Consider the following 23,495-nt stretch of genomic DNA (forward strand, 5'->3'; position numbering starts at 1 on the left):
ACAAACTTCACCCCTGTCGTCCTTCGGGCTCCCGCTCTCATCTGACAGCAGCTGGTTGCCTTTCTGGCTCATTTATGTGGGACAAAATGAATGCAAATCTCCTCTCGGTTTTCTAGGTCAGGGACTTCCTTCTAAGCAAACAAAACACTTCACCTGCTCTGTGTGAAAGCGGAGTTAAGTCCTTTCCATAAACCTTCTCATCACGTCTTCCCTCCAGCCACAATGTCTTGCTCAACGGAGCCTTGTCCTTCACTGTTCACTTCCTCGCTCTGGGCCTGCTTCGTTACCAAGCATTCCAAGGTCGTGAGAAAACCCTCTTGGATTCGGGACTCGAAGGCCGGCAGCGCTCGAGTGAGGCCTGGCCCAACTCCGTCTGGAACCCTCCAGAACTGAGGGTAAACATGTCTCTCGGAGGGCCAGGAGGATTTGTGCAAGACCGCACACGAACGACCAGGCCGGCATGCTGCCTGGCCCCAAGGTACGGGGGAAGTTCAGTTTCCTTCCCTCTCCTCTGCACAGGGGCTGGGGTGCCACATGGTACCATACAGGTTTATTTTTAAGAGTAAAATCCATAATCAAGATCGTTCTAAAGTGGTTCACATTTTGGATAATGGCTAGTTCTTGTGGGTATAAAAATATAAAATGCTTCCTGCATCATGAAGCAAGATGATTTTCCATACGCTGTTGAACTGACCACAGCCAGAGGATATGAAGGAGGTGGCACATTCCAGTTTATTCTCCCCACTGTCACCACGCACACACATGCACACACGTGCACAGCCCCCACCCCACCCCCCCGCCTCTCACATTGCTTACACTCCTGTGAAGGGAGAGCGTATACAGCCTCTGAATGACGGAGAACATAAATTCTGTCCCACGCTTAAAAGTCCTGCAACTTTACAACGAGTGGGGCCCTGTTCCACCGGGAGGGAGCCTGGCTGCCGTGCAGTGGGGTTACCTTCAATATTCTGGTGGTCTATAAAAGGTGCTGGTCCCCATATTCTAACAGTGCCGTCATCGGAGGCGCTGGCCATCAGGGATGGGATCTGTGGGTTCCAGCTCACGCAGTTGACTGTGCGCGTGTGCCCTGTCAGCTCTGCGATGGGCAGTTCGCTACGTTTGTGCCAGATGTAAACCTTGTGATCTGAACAAACGGCAATTCAAAGAAAAGTTAGGGAGTTGTCCTACCGACCTTCAATTTTTATTCGTTACACACAGAACATGCGAGGTGATTATCAAGATGTGCCACGAGCAGCTCAGTAAGTTACCTTCCGAAAAAAGCCATTTTAACAAAATACACATTCCCCTGTTAAAGGTGATTGATTAGCCCTCAAATCATCACAGACTCTGCAATGTTCTGTAACACCTGAGCAACAGTCTAGATCTTCTGACGTGAACAAACCTAGGACAGAGACAATAAATGCTAGGGAAACTGGACGTGGCAGAAAAGCCATGTGTCCAAATTCAGCAACAGCAATGACACAGGTGACAGCGGACCCCTCGCGGGGTGTGTAGCGCACACTAGGTCCCGGGCACCGTGTCCTGGGCCTACACGGTGCTGCCCACGCCCTTTCCGGGCTCGGGGACAGCGGAGGCTCTGGAGCCGCGGCTACTCAACGCCTGGCCACCCTCCACCACCGCCCAGCCCCGTTGCTGTGGACACATAACCCGCTCCTGGCGACACTGCAGCCGTAAAGGAGGGACTGGACTTACCTCATCATGCACGAGGGTAAAATGAGTTTGTGTAAGGAACAGAGTTTTGAAAAGAGCCTGGCACAGAGGAGACACCACGTGCTACCATGAAGTGATGGTCCTTAAACAGAGGGCAGAATCCTGGCTGAGTTAGAAAAGCATTCAACCTCAGGACGTGCCAATAGTGGCCAGCGTGGGAGCTCCCGGTGGGGGGGCGGTCAGTCCTTTATGGGAAAGGACGATGTCCCGGCTTCAGAACGTCTAACGTGACGATGTGAGGCTGGGGCTGCCTCTGAGCATCCTGCGTGCATGTGTGAAGCAAAAGCGGAGACCCCCGCAGGAGAACTAGCGGAGCTCGCCTAGAAGGCGTGTGCTGCTCGATCATTTCTCCTTGCAGAAGAAGAAAAGACACGGAGAAAGACCGGCAGATTAGCCACGCTTCCCCCCGAACTGGAGGGGCTCCAAAGAAGGACACCACGGGTCTGAAGAGCGTGAAGGTGCCTGCCTACTGTGGGGAGCACTCTGTGAGCACACACCCACGGAGTGTACGGCTGAGGCGGGGCTCAGGGTCAGAGCCACCGTCCAGGGTACCCACAGCTCACGCGAGGGCAAAAAAATAAAGCAAGTTTTTTTTATATCACCAGCACAATGAACACGCTTGAGTAACAGCAGAACTCTTCTGGGAAAAGGTTTCCTCATTGCTCTATTTTATACTGCTGTTCACGTGTTTGGGGATTTGGAAGGTTCTTGAAATATTTTCCTTGCAAACGAATGACAGGTGGATTAATGTGACCGTCTCGGGACAGGAGACATTCACTACATCCGCTTGGTGCTCAGGACGTTTTCAGAACCCCTCTACCACCCGGACTGGAGAACGCGCGTCTCGCTATTCCAGGTATGTGTCACTTGTAGCCCCGGAGAGAACATACCGTGCTGTGCTCACGGTATTCATCGTTAGTTCAAAGTCTGTTCGGGGCCTAGAATGAAGGACTGTGTCACTGGCGACAGAGGCGGCTAGACGGCTCTCCGGGCATTTCTAGGGCACGTGTGCCATCCGGAAGGGCCGTGAGGCTGAAGAGGGGGAGCGGGGCTGCGAGAGACCCGGGGGGGAGGTGGACAGGCAGGCAGAAGGCTTCCCAAGTGTGGACCGTGTCAAAGTAGGAGCCAAGGCGGAATCCGGGCGAAAATAAATGATTAAACTACCAGGAAAAAAAAAAGGATTTCTAACTGCAAAGACATAATCTTTTCAAAAGTGTCACCTACCAACCACTCTTCTCAATCTTATCTGTTTTTTGTTTTTTTTGTTTTTTTTTTTTTTTTTTTTAAATTTTTTTTTTCAACGTTTTTATTTATTTTTGGGACAGAGAGAGACAGAGCATGAACGGGCGAGGGGCAGAGAGAGAGAGGGAGACACAGAATCGGAAACAGGCTCCAGGCTCTGAGCCATCAGCCCAGAGCCCGACGCGGGGCTCGAACTCCCGGACCGCGAGATCGTGACCTGGCTGAAGTCGGACGCTTAACCGACTGCGCCACCCAGGCGCCCCTGTTTTTTTTTTTTTTTTTTTAGTGAAAGAAACAACAGATAAATTCGTATGCTTCATATGAATCCCTAAAGGTCTTTGTCCTGATTCTTTTTTTTTTTTAAAGTTTACTTTTGAGAGAGTGAGTGGAAGTGGGGGAAGGGTAGAGAGAGAGGGAGAGAGAATCCCAAGCAGGCTCCATGCTGTCAGTGCAGAGCCTAACGCGCGGCTCGAACTCATGAACCGTGAGAACACGACCTGAGCGGAAATCAAGAGTCCGACGCTTGACGGACAGAGCCACCGGGGGGGCCCTGTTCTAGTTCTTAAGTACATCTCACACTCAGAGGAAAAACTCCTGTGTTACTCTGTGATCCTCTGTGTACTGACAAGACAGGGGTAGCAAACATGGAACATTAGCAACATAATCCAGCACCTTGGTCTAGCTTGTAAAACTAGCTTCAGTATTTTTAAAAGTGACTTAAATAACTTGCTACCTAGTACTCAGAACAGTAGAGTGGGTACTCAACGTGGCCAGTGAAAATTTTCAGTAATTTCCCATGACGTGTATTTCTTTCACCTTAAAAGGTACACTAACTCTCAGTACTTACTCACCTACCTATGTTGCATATTTTAAACAATTTCTCTCTTAAACCGGACTACTTTGGGAACAAGCCTGCCTGAAACACTGATGTTAGCCAACTGGAGAGCACATTTACTCTGAAAGGCAGTAGAGACTCTTCCAGAACTTCAGCTTTTCTGAGACTGTAAGAATTATCAAACTCTATTATTCTCTTTGGCCATCACAAAACCACTAAAGATCTAGCGATCGTCAATTTTGTCTAAGTTCAGCTAAATCATCATAATCAACCTGACTTTTTAGATCCTACTAACCTCTGAATGCCACCAGCCTCATGAAGAGAGCAGGCCGGCATTTGAAAGAGTTTGGATCTAAGTAGACCTTGATGTGACGCACGCACCAAGCGTGACCAGTGCTCTCTTACAATTTTTACCCGTGTTAACGCCCTGAATCTGCCCGGCAACATGGCCGCCTTCACACACGGAGACGGTCACAGAGCTCCCACCCCATCCGCACACACGCTCCCACAGTGCGCACGACTTACCTTCACTGCCACTGGCGATGAAGTCCTCGTTGTGGCCTCCAAAACACGAATGAATCGTATAAAACCCTTGCGTGACACCTTGATACTTTCTTACTAAAACTCTGTCTTGCAAGTCCCATAAATGAACTCCCTGTAGGCAACAGAAAATGGACATATTTATTCTCCCTCAATTCAAAAGAATTTTAAAAAGTCATCTGTGAATTTCCCTTTGCTTGATGGAACAGTTTTAGTGTCTCGTTACGCAAAATGCCAACGTTCTGATAAATTTACGGTTGACTCTACACCTTTAAAGGTCAAACACGTGGTAAAATTTAAGAATCTGTAAAAACAGCAGTCTTGAAGAAAAAGTATTTGTAGAAATATTCGTTTATACACACACACACACACACACACACACACCCCAAAAATCGCAATTAAAATCTGAACTACACTAACACTTTGAGAGAACGAGAAGCTTACCTGAGTTGCTACATTTAACAAAGCTAACCGGCCATTCTTGGAAATAGTAAAAGACATAATGGGGTGATCTTCTTGTACTCTGTAACCAGAAAATAATCTGTCAGAAGCAACATACTGAAAAATCAAGACATTCAAATTATCAAAATGTAACCTGTTCTACTAGCTTAAAGACCACAGTTCTGTCTGTAGTCACCGCTACGCGCTATTTTAATCAAGGAAGAAAATCTGAGTTTCTGGGTACTCGGCACCACCAGACCCGCCGATCCAAACAGGCAAACCAAATCCACAACATAAAAACTCTTCTTCTACTATAGCAAGTTCCACCACACGTCTTAACATAAATCAACGAATATTTAACGGATACAAAAAATAGTTACATGTTCCTATCTGTAAGGTCCTCGAAGTTGTACCCCCGGATTCGCTGGTGTGTATCTGATGCCAGAACCGTCTTGCCGTCGCTCAAGCACCAGAGGCATTGCACTCTGACCCCTTCCCAGGAGTCAAGGAGGTTACCATCTAAATCCTGAGGAGAAAAGCACCATTTAGCCCCAAAGCTGACCAGCACGTGGAAAGCAAACAAAGAATCTCTCGGCAATGTCTTTCTGCAGCAACGTTTGTTTTTTCCCGATCTCAACGTAATTGTTCCACGACTGGTTTTAGTCACAAAAATTTGAATACAGGGCAAATTTCATTACAACAATAAAACTGTTGGGAGGGGGAGAGAACCTCTGTAAAATCCATCTTTCCTTCAATAGCCAGCCAGGCACAGGCAAATACAATAAATAGAAAGAATCCCTAAATTCCAAGTAAGGGCCTCGCTACTGTTGGAAAAGAATTCAAATGCTCCTTTAAGATGCATTATACTGACGTTTATCCTAACCACTCAGAAGCTGTGATCTAGAAAAGGTTGCTGACACGGTAATTGCAGCTTTACGGAAGCCAGAACGTGCTACAGCACTTTAAAAACTTGTAACGTGCTCCAGTGTGGAATGTGTTCTACAGATCAGAGCTCCCAGGATTATCATCTTGTTGAACGTTCCAAGGTCGGAGAGGCACCCTGTTCCCGTTCCCCAGGGGGCCAGGCTGCCAAGTCCTCGTCCCGAAGGGGTCAATACCGTAGGGGACGGCGGGGTCGGCAGAGACGTCGTGGTCGGCAGAGACGTCGTGGTCATCTTGCAGCCAGGGACTTAAGAACAAACGGCTTAAATGCTGCCACGTACAGCGTGGTGACTAACTTGCAGATTGAGAGTTGCTAAGAGGGTGTATCTTAACAGTCCTCATGACAACTTTGGATGGTAGTGGACAATTACCGTGGTCGTAATTTTCAACGCACACGAACATCAAGTCATTATGCTGTACCCCTGAAACTAACATAACGTTACGTGTCAGTTGTCCGTCCGTTAAAGCAAAACGGAGGGAGTAAGAAATAGAAGTAGGACAGTGCACTAGCCCACGAACAGAAACTCCACTTAAAAACTGGGAGGATCACACGCAGATCAATACACTGTGCTGAGACGACTGGGAACAAAAAAAGCACTGGGGCTTGTAAGCAAGCACGTGTCCCACGGCCAGCTTAACGGAAGGCCCCCCAGTCTGTGACGACCACGTTACGCGTCACGCGTTACGCGTCTTCACGATACGCATCTCCGGCGACATTTAGCGATTCACGGGATTCAGGATCTTGTTTAATTCTGGTCCTCAAAACATGTCTCGAAGTGCCCCTGGCACTGAGCCTCGAGAAGACAGGGCCTGATGACATCGCACCCCTGGCAGAGCTGGCCTCGTGACAGGACTCGTCACAGGACTGTCACCTAGTACTTCTGCTTGTCAGACAGCCAATCCAAGATCAGCAGGGCAGATGCTAATCAAAAGACATTTCAAATAACGACTGGAAGGCTCTCTGGTAGCTCTCCTCACCACTTTTAGTCCTCGAATACTTAAGACCACCTGCTCACGAAACTCCGCATATTTTTGATACAAAAAACCTAAAACCTCAAAAGAATAGTAAAACATTTTTCAATCCTATACATTAGAAACTTGTTTATGAGAACAAAACGCTCAGTAGAATAACTTTTTACGTCTTACTAAACTCAAAGTCCATAGTCTGTATAAGAAGGAGAACAGACAGTTCTGCACACTCTGCTCGTTCAGAACGAGCGCGAAGCGGGTCTTCGCGGGACGTGTCTTATACGAGATACTAAGGCAAGCGACTATTTTAAACTTTTTTTTTTTAACGTTTATTCATTTTTGAGAGAGAGAGAGAGAGAGAGACAGACAGACAGACAGACAGACAGAGCATGAGTACAGGAGGGGCAGAGAGACAGGGAGACACAGAATCGGAAGCAGGCTCCGGTCCCCGAGCCGTCAGCACAGAGCCCGACGTGGGGCTCGAACCCACGAACTGTGAGATCACGACCTGAGCCGAAGTCGGACGCTTACCCAACTGGGCCCCCCAGGCGCCCCGGCAAACGAACTATTTAAACACAACGAAGAGCAGAGGCGTGGAGAGGCGCACGACATACTCACACACTGATAGAACTGGCCGCGCTGGCCTCCGGTCACAAAGCGTTTTCCGTCTGGATTCCAAGCCACACTTGTTAAACTGTCCTCGTGAGACTGGCTCATTTTTGTCCTTAGCTCTCCCGTCTACAGAGGAATAAAACTGTGGATAAGACCTTCAGATATTCTTCTAAAGGGAATGTATAAAGAAAAGCCAACAGTGACTGGGCTATCTGGTTAGTTTAGTCCTCCTAACTGGAGAAATGAACTATTTTCACCAGCCTCATAAAAAGCAAACGAACAAACAAAAACACCGCAGCCTCAAAGAGAAATTAAGAATGTGGTGAAAAGCTCAGCCTGCAGGCCTGTTCCTTCTGAGTTCCCACTTCTCCTCACCCCATAGTCCTTTACAGATTTATTCTAAAATTGCAGTTAATGCCATTAGCAATTCCTCAAGAACATGAGTAATAGATTGAAAAACTGTGCCCTGGAACTAGGGCAGGGGTGTTCTACATTATGTCAAATTTTATACTCAAGATGCTCAAAATGTAGTAGGGAAGATGGGAAGAGAGAAAGGAAAATTATTTCTCTGATATCTAATTTTTTTAAGTTTATTTATTTAGAGAGAGAGCATGTGTGCGTGAATCCCAAGCAGGCTCTACGCTGTCAGCGCAGAGCCCGACACGGGGCTCAAACCCACAAACCGTGAGATCATGACCTGAGCCAAAATCAAGAGTCAAACGCTTAACTGACTGTGCCACGCAGGCACTCCGATATCTAATTTTATCTCAACTAAAAGTCTCAGAAAAGAAGAACTTTCGTACTGTTTGGCGTAGCCACTTTAAAGTATTCCCGACTACGAAAGACTGTTTAGTGGTTACAAAACTGAAACATCCTCCTCTCATTTTTTTTAGGTTATTCAACTTAGAAGGTAGGCACATACCATTTAATCTAGTCTCGATTCCATTTTGTTCATGGATTAGAAAGGCTCTGAGAGAGATTAGCTGCCCTTGATGTAATAAAAAGTACATGGGCATAATTTTCCTGTGAGAAATGGGTAATCGAAAGTAAAAAGAAAACAGTGAAAACAAAGTGTAGGATCAGGAAACGGGGCCAAGTAATAAAAGCAAAGAGGACACTAAACTAGAAAACCAGAAGTCTCCCTGATTTTCCCTGGTCCAGCACCGTTAAAACCTTCCCCCGTATTGTTAATTGCTCTCACCTACTTATCTTTTTGGGTTGCTAGAGAGAAACAGTTTAGAACCACAAGTACACACGCAACAGCTAAATCCTCCACACTTCCTGTCACAAACACGTTAGTACACATTTCTGTAGGCAGAAATGGTCTTTTCTTCTGTTACGCTCAGGACAGCACGTATATGAGTATGTAATTACGAAACAACCTAAAAATATAAAGGAATAAGGTGAAAATGGACTACGTAACAGGCCCATCGAGTAACACACAAGCAAACAGGCGAGCTAGAACATCGTGTAACTGTCTAGAAACTCAAAACTGACCCACAGGAAGACTGTGGCCACCATAAATCCTGAGTCTACCACTGTAGAGTTATGACGACACAGGTCTTCCTTTGAACGGGGGAAAACAGCTTTGACGGAAAAAACCCCTTTGGTCTTTTAGGGGAGATTCACTTCAGGCCTGTTTGGCTGAGAAAGCCACGGACTCTCCTGTGCCTTGCCGCTCCCTGAACGGGATCCCGAACACACGCTGTGTGTACGCTGGTTTGATAAAAATGGCACGAAGACACTAGCAGGGCACTGGGCGTGTCTGATCATGAAACGAATGTTAGACATTAGAGGATTAATTATAGCTAACGTCAGGTTAAGACGGGAGCGCGTGTTATATGGGAGAACGTTATTTTGTAGCGGGTACGTGCCTAAATATTTGGGATAAAACATCCTACGTGTTATTTCCTTCCAAACGTTTTGGATGTGGAGGTCTATGTGAGTGTGTATGCACGTCCTCATGCGTGAGCACACACGTGTCCACACAGAATGTACGGAATGCTAACTGCCGAATCCAGGGTGCTGGGCCCGGGTCACCGCTGTATTCCTCCACTTTTGAACGTTTTCCTTAAGAAAGCGGGGTCTCACACACGAACAGCAAGTGAGCAGTGACAGAACCGCCTGGGGCAGCAGCAGAGCGAGAGTGTGGCCGGTCACCTTCAGGGGTACCCCCTGTGCACACTTCTGCAGAGTTTGAGCTCCACTCTCTCAGTAAAAACCAACTCACTTCTAGGCCCCCGGACTCCCAGGCCTAGCTCATCGACTCGCATTTTTGCATTCAAACCACAGCCTGGACCACGTTCTGGCCTCGCGTCAGGAAAGTGAAAAGAACGGCATCGAATCAGCCATCTTGCAGAAGGAAGTTAAAAAAACCAAAACAAGCCTCAAATTGTAACTATAAGGTTTCCCAAACATAGTACAAAATTAATGGCGGGAACTTAATGCTAATTTTTAAAAAAATGGGACCCTAGATAAAGGCCAAGTTTTCATTTAGAGCCAGTAACAGAGCGCTTACTACTAAGAGCTGAAACTTCCTTTGTTTCCCAGATTAGATGAGAACGCCAAACACAGGCCAGGGGACAATGGTGTGGCCGCCAGGTGAGAAGTCTAGCCCCGCAGGGAGGCTGTCACGTGGCAGTTCCGCGTACATCAAACTATGAAACCGCAGGGCATCCTCTGGGGCGGGCGGGGAGAGTCCCGCAGTCAACAGCGTCAAGTCCGCCATCCCTGAAAATACTCATTCCTCTTTCTTTTCAAAACTCTAGGACGCTCAGCATGATATTTAGCTTTATACATTCGGACACCTGGGCTCCACCCGACGGATTCTCTTTGCCAAGGGGGCCGAATGGCTCTGCTCTACGGGACAGTCAAGCTTCGAGTGTGTGGACGTGCGGAACGGCTTTCCTTAAGGGCCGAAGCAGGGACGGAACGCGCTCACCTGTACGTTCCAGAGCCAGAGTTCAGAGCAGTCGTCTGGGCCACACGCAACAAGATAGTTGTCATCCGGACTCCACGCAATGTAAGAAACGCCGTACGCGTGTCCTTCTAACGTCTTAAGCAGTTTTAGCAGGTGTGTGTCCTAAGGGGGAAAGAGGCCACTCGGTTAGAGTCCCCAGAGTCCATGTCCTACTTCAAAGAGCTGCGAGGGTATACTCTGAGAACGTAATTCACTCCGAGGAAGTTTTCACAGATTTCACCAAGCTCCCAGCCGAACCCCAAACAGCTTGCTTCATAAAAGACACGTCCACACGGCAACATCCAGTAAGCATCCACCACGCACCAGGCCCCGTGTGCCAGAGGCCAACATAAGGGCACAGGCCGTTACCTGGTGATGCTCTCGGGGACACCGAAAGCAGGTGTCGTCACGGCTACCTTTTCATTTTTGAAAACTGTTTTCTTGAGACACGACTTAGGTACCACCCTCTCAAAGTATAGGACCTAGTGAATCTAGAACATTCTGTGGCCTCACAAAGAAGCCCCGTACTCATTGGCCGTTACTGCCCCCACCCGCCTGCCCTGGCAGCCACTCCTGTCTCTCTGGATCTGCCTATTCTGGACGTTCCGTACAAGTTGGAGCCATCCAATATGGCGTCCTCTGCGATCGGCCTCTCTCACTCTGTGCGTCTGCGTGGTGCTTCCAGAGCCCATCTGTGTTGCAGCTGGGGTCAGCATTCTGTTCCTTCTCCCTGATAAATCCTCCATTTGTGGACACGTCAGACCCCGTGTACACCCACTTGTCAGCTGACCAACACGGGACTGTTTCCATGTTTCTGGCTACTATATAGCTAATGCCGTCACGACCGTGGACAAGTCTCCTCTGAGTCCACGCGCGTGAGCGGAGCCGCCACCTCTCTGTGTGACAACTGAAGAGTGGCTACGGTCTTCTGAGCTTCTGGCTGTGGCTGGGCAGGACGGGCACCGTTTGGCAACAGCGCCTCGTGTAACCCTCATCAGTCTCCAAGGTTACCACCCCCCCTCGCCCCCACGGTACAGGGAAGGACGCAAAGTCTGTGAATGTGCAAGGCCTGCCCCTGCCCGGGCCCTAGCGTGAGCCGTGTGGAAGGGACTGCGCCGTGAGAGGGGAGGTGGCGAGTGACAGGGCTGAAGAGTGGGCACCTGCACTTCGGGCCACGGGTGAGAGGAGAGCCGCCGCCGACAAGTTTTAAACCGGGGGCTATGGGACGTGACATCTGGCTCGAGGAGGACGTGGAAGGTGAGTCTGAATGAACGGACATAGGAAACATACACTCATAAAGAGCTGACACCACAGCCATTAACAGTTAAGACAGGCCATCCAAACAAAAGTCTGGACCGAAAGAGGTCACACACAACAGAATGGGATGACCTGTACATTTTTGTTGTGGGAACAGGAAACGGGGGCAGGAAGCAAGGAGTTCAGTTTTAGGTTTGGTCAACGATAGAGACCAGTATCAAGCCTGCAGGATTCCAACGGCGAGGGCCCAAAAGTAGTTAGGGATGGGTCTGATAAACTACTCCGATAAAAATAGGTTGGGAGATTTTTCCAGAAATGTAACTGACAAATGGACGTGTCTAATGTACTTTGTTTCTTCACTGGACCCTAAGTCTAGCATTTATTCAATCGCCTTGTCCAAACCGCCGTTGTCCGACAAAACTAACTAGGGAAGGTAACACTACAACTGCCTGTGATTCCTCTCTGGGAGAAGGCTGACAGGCGTGGGGATCTGCACAAAAACAGAGAGTCTCCGGCATAATTTAACAGGGAAGTCTAGGCTTTTGGACCGGCTCAGGATCTTCCAGCAAGAAACTCTCATTCATGCGGTCCTTCGTATCTACCCAAAGATTCACTTCTAAACTGATGACAAACTACTTTAGAAGTATGTAACTAGAAAACGAATTGTTTCATGCACATTAATTCATCCTGAAAAAAAAAAAAAAAGCGCAAAACATCAATGGGGATATTAATACTAGGTCATTGCGAGCACGGCGTCTCTATACTAACCTGTTTCAAGTGGAAATATGATGTTCATGGAATCCACTGAACTCTGCTTTAGATTTTGGGTGGGGAAATGAGTAAAATGTTTTTTGGGGGGCAAAGGTAAGAAAACCTGTCAAAAGAAATTAGGCACTGGAATCACACCAACTCAAACCTCAAAGGTCCCTACGTATTCTTTTTTCTATCTATTAAAACACACACACACACACTCAGGAAGATCACCAACTTTCTTACAGGTTTTTCAGACAGTACTTGACATAGAATACCATCGTGCTAAACTCTAAAATCCACTGCATTTCAAATTGGAACAAAAGCACGAATTCTGCATGTCCCAAGCTACTCTGGCTACAAAAGCCCTTCACGTGGAACTCCTGGCCTGGCAACAGCACCCTGGGCGATACCAGCATGAAGGCCCGAAGTCCCCAGCAAAGTGTACAAGATCCTCCTCGACTGGCTGCTCCGTACATCATGAGCCTCGTCTCCTAGTCCGCAGCGTAGCCTCTTCCCGGAACTGCCCGGATGCCAGCCATGTCCTCCTGTACCTGGGGGCCAGCAGTAACTAGCTTGTCTAAGTAACCGTTTACTCCTCCTTCTCCGAAGACTTACTTGTCTTACTCTGCCCTTGCTCTCCAGCTCCAAGGGGGTTTCTTCTTTGAGGCCCTGTAGCACCCAGTGTAGAACAGTCACACTGTGTGACCATGAGCTGGCAAGAAGGCCTCGCATACAGCACGTGCTCAGAAAATAGGTGCCAAACGGTGGGAACCGCTACACATCGTTGCCAACAGAAAACATAATAAAGCACAGTCTGATATGCTTTCTTTCCAGACATGTTGCAAATAACTGCTGAAATGCGACTCCTTGGAATGGCACTCAAAGGCCGAGACTAGACCCCACGCTATTCTCCTAATCTGATTTCCCACTCTTTGCCTGACTCACCCTATTCTCTTACTTGAAGGTGGGGGAGGGCAAGGTAAGGTCCCTCTCGCCCCAAAATGCCCCTTCCTGTCTCCCTTGATGGTGTGCACATCAAGGTCAGACTAGGTGCGCTCACCTGAGCGGCGGGCCTGCGCTCTTGTGACCCTTTGTACATATTGCATGAAACTTCCTTCACCTGTGTGGTCTGCAAGGAGTCATTCAGGAACGGAAACGGGGGTCTCTGAACTTGAATGGGACAAGTGCATATCTTTATTTTCACTAACCGCAGGCCAAAATTCAGTATTTCCTTCAATCTTGAATGAAGGCAATTAACAAGGCGGCATCAGGTGATACACGAGGGGCATTCACATACTGAGTATTAGGAAGGATAAGGTGACGGTTAACAGAAATCTCAAACATTTTCACAGCACGTTACTTGTTGCAGGTATCTTGAAACACTGACGCCCATCACTTCAAATCTGATACTTGTTAGCTCTCTTGCTAGAACTTGTTGTTTAATGCATTAATAAAAAAGCACCATGTTATTATACTGTATCTGTTTCTATACTATCTTGACAACTCTATTTCAGCATACTTGGGCTCCCTATATGTTCTGGTTTATGCATTTAAAAATGTTATGGGGGGGGGGGGGGTCCCTCCAGAGTAGTACATGGTACAAAACGAGAACGCCTGCTTTATCGCAAAGGGTAGGCCTTGTTTACCTTTCATCATTCACAGCACATAGTAGGTAAACAAATCTCGAGGTGTGTTCTCCAATTTGATTTTGTTTTAAAGTAATAAACTCCAAGCCCAACACAGGGCTTGAACTCACAACCCTGAGATCAAGAGTTGCACGTGCTACGGACTGAGCCAGTCAGGCACCCCTGATTCTTTTTTTTTTAGATATTTCCTTCTAAAGGCACCCGGGTGGCCCCGTCAGTTAAGCATCCAACTCTGGATTTCGGCTCAGGTCCTGATCTCACGATTTATGAGTTCAAGTCCCGTGTCAGACTGCACTGACAGCGCAGAGCCTGCCTGGGATTCTCTCTCCCTCTCTCTCTGCCCCTCCCTGACTTGTGCGCTTTCTCTCTCAAAAATAATTAAATTAAAAAAAGAGATTCGGAAGGCAAAATGGTAACAAGTCTTCTCCTAACTTGTGACACAGTGGATGCCGTACCAATCCGGAAATCAAATATTAGCACACAAACCGGCAGGGGGCATTGAGAGCAGTGGGTCTGGAGTGAAACCCTTCCTGGATCTGAGCCTAACTCCGCCACTTACGAGCTCTGAGAGCCTGGGCACTTAACTTTCACCTCAGTTTCCTCACACGGAAGCAACAGGTGTGGGCAGAGGATGAAGCCAGATCTCGCGTGCACGGACTCAGTGCCGGCACGTAACGCGCACGCAGTGTTGGTGTACGCGCATCATCTAGACAGCACAGCAAGAGGGAAGACGTGACCAGAACGGCAGGAGAATGCTTAGAACTCATTTACGTGTATACACTTCACTGACAATCAGTCGATTCGATCACTGATTACCTTTTTGTCATCTAAACCCCCCTGCAGCAAAGTACCTACCAGATCAACGTGCCATATGATAACGGTCGTATCTTTTGATCCTGTTGCTAGTTTAGTGCCATCGTTCGAGAATTTACAGAACCACACTTCATTACAATGCTCCGTAAGGATCTGCTGAGTGTAACACGGGAACTGTCTCCTGAAACAGAGAGGTCCACAAGTAATTCTTCGTTCAAAGCAGAGGAGAATGAGAACAACGAAAAAGCGATAGAACCGCGTGGAGATCAGAAACTTTACAAACGAGATACCGATGTCCTTATAAATCTGGAGATTCATGGCAGCACCTCGGACAGCTTCCTGAGCTAACCTGGCAAGGCTCTGGACCCAGCCCACCAGTCGCGGAGCCTGGCCACTTGGGGCTCCCGGCCGCGTGACATGCGGCTGGCATAGCTGAGGAACTTGAGTTTTAATTTTAGTTTCTTTACGTTTAAGTGGTCACATATAAATTAGTGACTGCGTTGGGGGCAGTACGGCCCTGTAACGGTCTCTGTAAGATTATAAAACAGTTACACATTAGTGGAGAAACTTTTCTTAACTCGAGTACACCTGACATGATGATAGTAAATGTCTTTCAGGCGTGTGGCGGTGCCTCAACCATTGTTATCACCGCAACAGGTGTGTTATACACGGACTGCGTTACCTGTGCTGTACTGCTCATCCCTGTGACTTGATGACCTAAGTCTGTCTGGAAAAATGGTTTTCCCTATTTTTTTACCCAACGAATCTATAATCTAAAGATATATTTTTATCAATTCACCAGCCTGAAGAGTAATCTAGATTTAAAACCAAGTTAACACTCTTTATCTGCACACAATGACCACCTACCGCAGCACTTGACTACCGGCAGGCTGCTTTAAACTGCTTTAAACTTTTTAAACTGTAAGTTGCTTTAATATTAAACTGTTATTCTACATCTAAAACATAATCGATACCAGCTGACATTTAGTAGGCACTTTCTAGATGCCCTGCACTGTTGCGTACTTTATATATAGTACTGCTACTTCTCAAGACCAGCTTGCAAGGCAAGTAAACATCTCCGTCTTCGTAAGGCTCAGAGGACAAATACCGAGTCTCACAGACCGATAACTGAATTAGGATTTAAACCTATGGCTCACTCCCCAAGACCAGTTTTCTTTCAATTATCATTTTTTAAGTTGCATTTTTCAAGACACTGTTGGATAAAATTCCAGTCAAGTAGGTACTTTCAATATCAACAGTGCTTCCCCCCCCCCCCCCCCCCCCCACTTTATGGGTAGTAATTGAGAGTGATGTCTTTTACTCAGCGAGAAACACTTTATATTTAGGCATAAAATACACAATAATTCAAATGGGTAAGATTGATCCCATGATCAGTGAAATGACAGCTCTATAATCAGAGCAATAAAATGTTCTTGAGAAAGGACCAATTCATAGTAAGAATTTAGGGCACAAATCATCCAGTCTACTACCGACAGTCATTAGAGTAGTATTTAAATTGTCATTATTTTTATCGTTAAATAATTTCTGAAAAACAGCCCTCAGTTTATTAACAGCCTAATTTTAGATGTACACAAGTGAAAGTTGAGGACTTAGTTTTCAAGTAAATTTAAAATTTAAGATGGCGTTGGGGCACCTGGGTGGCTCAGTGTATTGAGCGTACAACTTCAGCTCAGGTCATAATCTCACAGTTCATGGGTTCGACCCCCAGATAGGGCTCTGTGCTGACAGCTCGGAGCCTGGAGCCTGCTTGGGATTCTGTGTCGCTCTCTCTCTGCCCCCACCCTGCTCGCTCTGTCTCTCAAAAAATAAATAAATGTTCAAAAAACTTAAAAAAGAAATTTAAGACGGTGTTAAAAATAGCACCTTCCCAAGTAAAAGTGAATAGTATAGCATTTTAATCAAACTGAATCTTCACATTTTAAGTTTCTATAAATATTTCATAATAATCTTTTACTAAAAACTCAATACTTACAAAGTTATCTATGGAAACATCCTTCCACTGGATGCTGGTGAAAAACCCCACCAATTTAACCAAAAATAGGCATTCACTGTCACAGATACAAATAATACATGATCTAAAGAAAACTCTTCAGTGCTGATTAAGATTTCTACAAGTTCCCGTTCACTTATTCATAATCAATTCTCTGTCCTCCAGAGAGAAGAAAGAAAAGCTGGTATTTAGATTTCAATGCTAAGATTTAATTTATGAGAATACAGTTTTCTAGTCCCAATGCTAATCTTATTTCCCCAAGGGAGTAGAGTAGGTAATAAAAGACAGCAAAATTTCATTTGAAGACCTCTAGATGAGAGGGGAATAGTAGGAATTAAATCAAATCCAGGTTTTCCTCTCCTAGTTCAGCAACAAAGGAACAGCTCACCGTAAAGACGTGTATCCCAACGTTATGCCTGACGCATCCCTCCCCGGTGCCGTTCAAACGCACCCCTAATATGTCCCTCTAGGCTGACTCCCAGTGTTCTGGCTGGGAGAATCTGGGCAGACGGGAGCCCTTCACTGAGACAGGGAAGTTAAGAGGAAGAGCAGACTCTTCAGGGACAGGAAGAGGAGAGGGAAGTCCACTTTGGACGTGCTGCATTTAAGATACTCGAGCAACAAGCACAATTGTATTAAGGCCCAAGGCTTAGGAGATGAATTCTGCAGCCCTTGCCTGGACCCGGGCACCGTTAGAACCCAGAGGAGGAAGGCGGGATGACAAAAGAAACTGTCTGGAACACAGTTAATAAAGCACAGGTAACGAGCGGCAGCCAGCAGTGAAACCAAAGAGTCTGCAAAGCAGTCATTGGGTTTAAAAAAGAAACTGTTCGTCACCAACATCTGCAACAGTTACGGGGCTGTGCTGGCTGCAGAAATCTGAAGAGCGAAGGACACAGACAGTGTGACTGCACAGCAGGGAATTATCTTAAGCAGCAGACTCTGAGGCAGGTGTGTGTGCGTGTGGCGTGCACAATGGTAAGTAGTGGAAGCGCAGAGTCAAAGTTTTATTTTGATTTTAAAAGACTACAGGGGAGACCTTCCAGTCGACGGTGAGTTCTGAAAAGCATGAACTTTCACTCCCACGTAAAACTTCAGGAGTGCTTTCTACGCAGGTTCTAAGAGCCTGATCCCCGATCTGAGGGCAAGACAAAGTCAGACTAAACATTTTCCACCATTTACTTTCACAGGTCCTACTACAGACATTAAGAAAAACGCAGGTCCCGTGCTCATAGATTTGAGTTTCCACACAGGAAGGCAAGCCCTTCACCCACCGACACCTCTTAAACCATAAAGGCCACCGCAAATAGCATTCTGCCAGCAACAAATTCATGCAATATTCAGCAATAAGTTAAATCTTAGAAAGGCCTGGCTTCACAACTGCCTTAGTTTTAACACTGGTCTCACATTCCCCACAGGAGCTGCGAAGGATGAAACCATGCCGCTTTTTAACTATAATCTCCTACCTCTTTTCAATTGAAAGATTTAGAAATTCGAAGTTAAAGAACAACATTAAACAGTAAAACAGGAAAAAAGAAAAGGACTCTAATCCATCACTTTCAGCAAGCTTAAGACACACACCAAGTCATTATCCGCTAGGTGAACGCCAACCATCAGCCTCCTGTTTCTACTGCATCTGGGGAGGGGAGGCAACACCGAGCCACACACAAAGCGCTCTGTGCATGCCTGGACCACGCGCACCAACGTTCGGGTTCCTGGACCCAAAGCCCGTCGCCATCCGCACTCTGGCCCCACCTGCCCACACCAGGGGTTCTGCAGGGGCCTTTGGCAAAACAAACTGGGCACGCACAGCACAGCTGTTCGTGTTTGGTTCACCAGACCCAGATCGTCTCCCTCCTGAAGCCTGAAATATTTCCAGATTCGTTCTTTAGCACCTTATTTACTGAGAGAGAGAAAGAGAGAATACACGTGTGCGAGTGGGGGAGGGGCAGAGAGGGAGAGAGAGTCCCAAGCAGGATCTGCATGGTCAGCAACAGAGCCCAATGCGGGGCTCAAACCCACGAACCGGGAGATCATGACCTGAGCTGAGATCAGGAGGTGGATGCCTTACACAACTGAGCCCCCAGACGCCCCTGTTCTTCAGTGTCTTAAAAATTAGAGCTCAGCTTTTAAAAAAAAAAAAAAAAAAAAAAAAAAAAATTTTTTTTTTTTTTTTTTAACATTTATTATCGAGAGACAGAGAGAGACAGAGCATGAGCATGGGAAGGGCAGAGAGAGGGGGAGACACAGAATCTGAAGCAGGCTCCAGGCTCTGAGCTGTCAGCACAGAGCCCGATGCAGGGCTCAAACTCACAAACCGCGAGATCATGACCTGAGCCGAAGTCAGACGCTTAACTGACCTAGCCACCCACGCGCCCCGAGCTCTGCTTTAATTTGGAGATCGTCATTAAAATAGTAGGGACAGTTTCAGTCAAAATACTCCTAATATCAAAAGTGGAGGCTCAATCCCTACAGGTTAAACTACGTATTTGGACAGATACAGCAACAAACCCAAACCAGAAAGTTAACACCTGTTACTCCAACCATGTTTAGTTCAGGGGCCAGGTTCTACTAAAAAGCAGACCTACCATTAGGAACAAAGTATTTCCATGATCTTTATGGGCAGGAAATAATTGGGGCCACTGTTAAAATAGCGACAGCATCCAGAAAGAGAGTCCTGGCCTCCAAGGATGGCCAACACTAGGGTCAGTGGCCTCCCCACCCGACACCACTCACAAGCCCTCACCGGGAGGGCTGGACACGGAAGATCAGCGACCCGCCCACAGACAAGAGGAGGAAAGCACGCTCTCCAGCTGAGGGTCACTACATAAACACCTGCACGTTTCTCTGGAAACGTCAGCCTCGGTAATCCCAGCTCCACTCGTGAACATGAACGCGGTACCAGAGACAAATGGGTTCACCGCGACAGGACAAAACTCCAAAAAAGAAAACATTTTAACAAAGTTCGTACTGAGTCTGTAAGATGTTAGCCTACTTCAGAACATAAGAAGTTGTTCTCTTACCTACTGCAAACATGATCTATGAGCAGAGACACAGAATCTAGGTTATTATCAAGTTTGGTATTGTGATATAGGCACCGATCCCTTTGTAGCTCCACCGCCTGCCGCAGGAGAGTCTGTAAACGCCGAGGGGGAAGCATCACCGATGGCGGTAAGTAGGCTTCAGGAGAAGATATTTTTAAAACAAGAAATAAAAGTAAATGTTAAAACACCAAGGCAGTATAACCTTTTATCGAAGACATTTGCTCGCTCTCTGCTGCACTGGCCCTGACCCGATAATTCAGGCCCCCTGAACAGAGCAGTGGCGGGCGGTGCGACAGAATGTGGGCTTCATCAGTATTGGTCAGCGGCTACGGGGGCGCTGCCGCAAAACGGGACAGACGGGAAGGCTTTAACTTGTATTTTTTTTTTAAACAATTTTTAAAAACTTTATTCATTTATTAAGTTAGGCTCCACGCCCAAAGGAGGGCTCAAACCCTTGATCCCGAGGTCGAGGTCACATGCTCCCTGACTGAGCCGGCCAGGTGCCCCAGGAGGGCTTTCACTTGTATGTGAATTTCCAAAACTAAACAAAAGCAAAAGCAAAACAACAACAAAAAACAAACCCACCACCAACAACCCCCCTCCCCCTAAAAGGCAGTGATGGAAAGAAAATGTACAGACGACCATGCGCCCGAGGGAACTAAGTGTCACCGCACGTGCAGGGAAATCTAGAAATCTAGAGACGGAGGGGGACTGGTGTTTTGATGCAGACACCAATCTATTCCAATCCTTCCGTGCCTCACACCTCCCGGACCACACGGTTTCCCGATTCCTAGGATGTTTACTCCTGCACCTCAACGTGCAATACACAGAGTAAAGTGATTTAAAATCCAAGAGGGCAAAAATGTCGTTTATGTATAAAACTGTGGCAAAAATAAAACCCTTTTGCTAATTTGGAAGCTACCTACGACATTGAGGAAAACAATTAAATATGGGCCTTCCTATTGAAATCAACAAAATATGTGAAACACTTGTAGTTTGGTGGCTCCTGGCTGGCTTAGCCGGTGGAGCGCGTGACCCTTGATCTTGGGGTCGTGAGTTCAAGCCCTACGCTGGGTGTAGAACTTACTTAAAAAAAAAAAAAGTACAATAAAGTCTTTAAAAAGGAAAAACAGTTATTTAAAGGTCTGGTTTATGTCCTTTTTCTCGAACCACAGCACTTCCCCCACAAAGAAAATCTTAACGGGAACGTGACTGCGCAACACAGGCGCGAGGAGAGCTGCTCTGGGACCCGCACCCCACGCCCCCCACGGCTCCTGAGGATGTGAGCTACCTCCCAGACTCCAGGGCCCCGTCTGGAAACCTCTGGTTTAAAGGGCTTCGTGATGGATTTTCCCTTCTTCCCTACATTACCGCTCACTGCTCACTAAGAGTATGTCTAGACACGAGGCTACCTAATCAATTCTCAGTATCTATTTCTAACATAAGCGAAAACACAGAAACCAAAAACGAAGACTCTTCTTACTCTGAAGTTTGTCCAACAGTTTGGATCGGGAAGCCGTTCCTTTGCCCTCCCATTCTGCTTTTGCCCGGAGGTCTTCCGCATGGCTGCACATCAGGTAGCTAAAAATGCGACAGAGAGAAAGCAGTGAGTACCAAACCCTTTGCTTCGGATTAAACATAATTGGAAAATATTGATTATATTTTCACTAAGAAAAACTCATCAAGAAGAAATCTCTTCAGTGGACCCAATTCACTAATACAACTTGGCACCTGGGCAGGATTACTACAACGTAATACAGTACGACAGCAGCATGTGCAGTAACTGTTACGATGGTGTCATCCACTAGCAGATTATTACAATCCACCAGGGCACACGGGCAGCTCTCCCCGTGCGCCCGGCTCTGCTCCAGGCGCTCCACGCACTACTTGATTTAACGCCCACCGCGATCCCGCCGCAGTCCGCATGAAGCAAGCGCTAGCGTTCTTTGTACAGACGAAGCACGGAAGGCACAGAAAAGCTTCAGGAACTGGCTTAGGTAAGAGGCAAAAACGAAGGGGATGTGAACCCAGGCATGTTTAGCTGCAAACGTTGCTCTTAAATACTACACTAACTCAGCTGCTCCTCAGTGGTAGAACAAAACTCCAAAAGACCCCTTCAGTTTACACGATGTTAATTCAACCACAACACACTTTCAAGAGCTGATCACAGACGTCACTCAAGAAACGGAACGACTGGATAATCACCCTTGTGTCATCCCGTGAAAGGTATCGTGATCCCCCAAAGCGGGAAACCTGGGAACCGTTTCCTGGCTCACCGTGAGTGCCAAAGGAGGTGTGAACGCTCAAGTCACGGATTCTGGAGAACACAGGAGGGCCCCGCGGAAGTGGGACCCTGACCTGCCTCTGGCTCCTCTCAAGAGAACGGGCTTTGAAAGTCAGGGAAGCGAAGGCATGGTTCGGACACAGCGACCAGACCTAGCGAAGGACCCTCCTCCTGCTTTTACTCTGGGACGATGCTCTCTGACCTGTTCCTCTCACTTGGAAAAAGGGCACTAAATAGGGAAGTAAGGATTAAATAAGAGGGAGTACTTGAAGTACTCAGTCCACTGCTTGGTATGGACGCAGAGCTTCCTGAATGATGAGAGAAACCCCCGAGACCTCCCAGTTAACAGGAGTGCCGCCCCCTCTCCTTCCGAACTGTACTTAGCAGCCAGTAACTTAGGCCCTTCATCCTCAGGAGCAGACCTACTCGCTCTCTTGCCATTTAGCATACGGTGTCTTAGCTACTTTAATAGCATGAGGAGTTTGGCTCAAAATACCCTATAAAAAAAAGCCAGATATCATAAAAATGTTGGTTTCTAAAATAAATCTTTGGGAGTAAAATTTATCATCGGTAATTTTATGGAAAAATTGTTTACTTTGCTGGGAGGCTCAGTCGGTTAAGTGTCCGACTTGATTTTGACTCAGGTCATGATCTGACGGTTCCTGAGTTCGAGCCTTGCATCGGCCTCTGCGCTGACAGTGTGGAGCCCCCTCGGGAGTCTCTCTCTGCCCCTCCCCGACTTGCTCTCTAAAATAAAAAAATTAAAAGAAAATACACATTACACTTTAAGGGTTCAAATGAACCTGTTTATGGGAAACCACAGAGTGTAACTGAAAGGAAGGAGAGGGTGAGAGGAAGAAACCACGGGTCTGAACGCCAAGTCCACACCTGGCCATCTCTGGGCCATTTCCTTAACGTGAAACACTCAAGGGACACACTGGATGAAGATCATTCTGGAATAAAGGCTATGTGATAAAGTTACGTGTTCTGTGACCAGACAAGACAAACCTCGTCATGGGAACGTTCTTTAGCTGACACAGAAACCAGACCCCGTGTCGGAGAGGTAAACAGAAGGAAGGAAGCGGTCAGCTACCGTAGGACATCCAGCGGCAGCACCATTTCCAGAGGCAGCGGGTGTGGACCGGCGACTCTGGAATCAGTCAAGCCGGAGTCTGGGTCTCGGCTCTTGGTGGTGTGTTAGCTGTATCCTGGACTGGCTACGTCGCTTCTCTGACGTTGTTTCCTTTTCCTCAAAAACCCTAAAATGAACCCTATGCCTCTCTGGGTCCATCGTTTTTACCCATCATTTTGTATCTGGAAACTCATCACCTGTCAGTGCTGTCCTGGATGCTGGGGCCCTGTCCTATAATAAAAACTGCTATGAAGAAAAACATGAAGCACAGCGATGTGACAGAG

The 23,495-nt window shown here is 47.2% G+C and overlaps 1 protein-coding gene across 3 annotated transcripts in view; it reads right to left on the reverse strand.

Annotated features, from left to right (window-relative positions):
• WDR26 (WD repeat domain 26) overlaps nucleotides 1–23,495 on the reverse strand; it is a 35,628-nt gene that overhangs the window by 2,072 nt on the left and 10,061 nt on the right. For 2 of the 3 annotated variants that reach the window (XM_047848185.1, XM_047848184.1), the window contains exons 5-13: nucleotides 21,279–21,376; nucleotides 19,775–19,931; nucleotides 14,783–14,921; nucleotides 10,254–10,394; nucleotides 7,319–7,438; nucleotides 5,170–5,315; nucleotides 4,793–4,871; nucleotides 4,334–4,463; nucleotides 959–1,144 (exon numbers count right to left, since the gene is read on the reverse strand). In XM_047848185.1, the coding sequence (XP_047704141.1) occupies nucleotides 959–1,144; nucleotides 4,334–4,463; nucleotides 4,793–4,871; nucleotides 5,170–5,315; nucleotides 7,319–7,438; nucleotides 10,254–10,394; nucleotides 14,783–14,921; nucleotides 19,775–19,931; nucleotides 21,279–21,376 (1,196 nt within the window). The remainder of the gene's footprint in view (nucleotides 1–958; nucleotides 1,145–4,333; nucleotides 4,464–4,792; nucleotides 4,872–5,169; nucleotides 5,316–7,318; nucleotides 7,439–10,253; nucleotides 10,395–14,782; nucleotides 14,922–19,774; nucleotides 19,932–21,278; nucleotides 21,377–23,495) is intronic. The other variant, XM_047848186.1, reaches the window with a different exon arrangement.

The sequence above is a fragment of the Prionailurus viverrinus genome, unplaced genomic scaffold (assembly GCF_022837055.1).
Source record: "Prionailurus viverrinus isolate Anna unplaced genomic scaffold, UM_Priviv_1.0 scaffold_53, whole genome shotgun sequence".
In the NCBI taxonomy this organism is placed as follows: domain Eukaryota; kingdom Metazoa; phylum Chordata; class Mammalia; order Carnivora; family Felidae; genus Prionailurus; species Prionailurus viverrinus.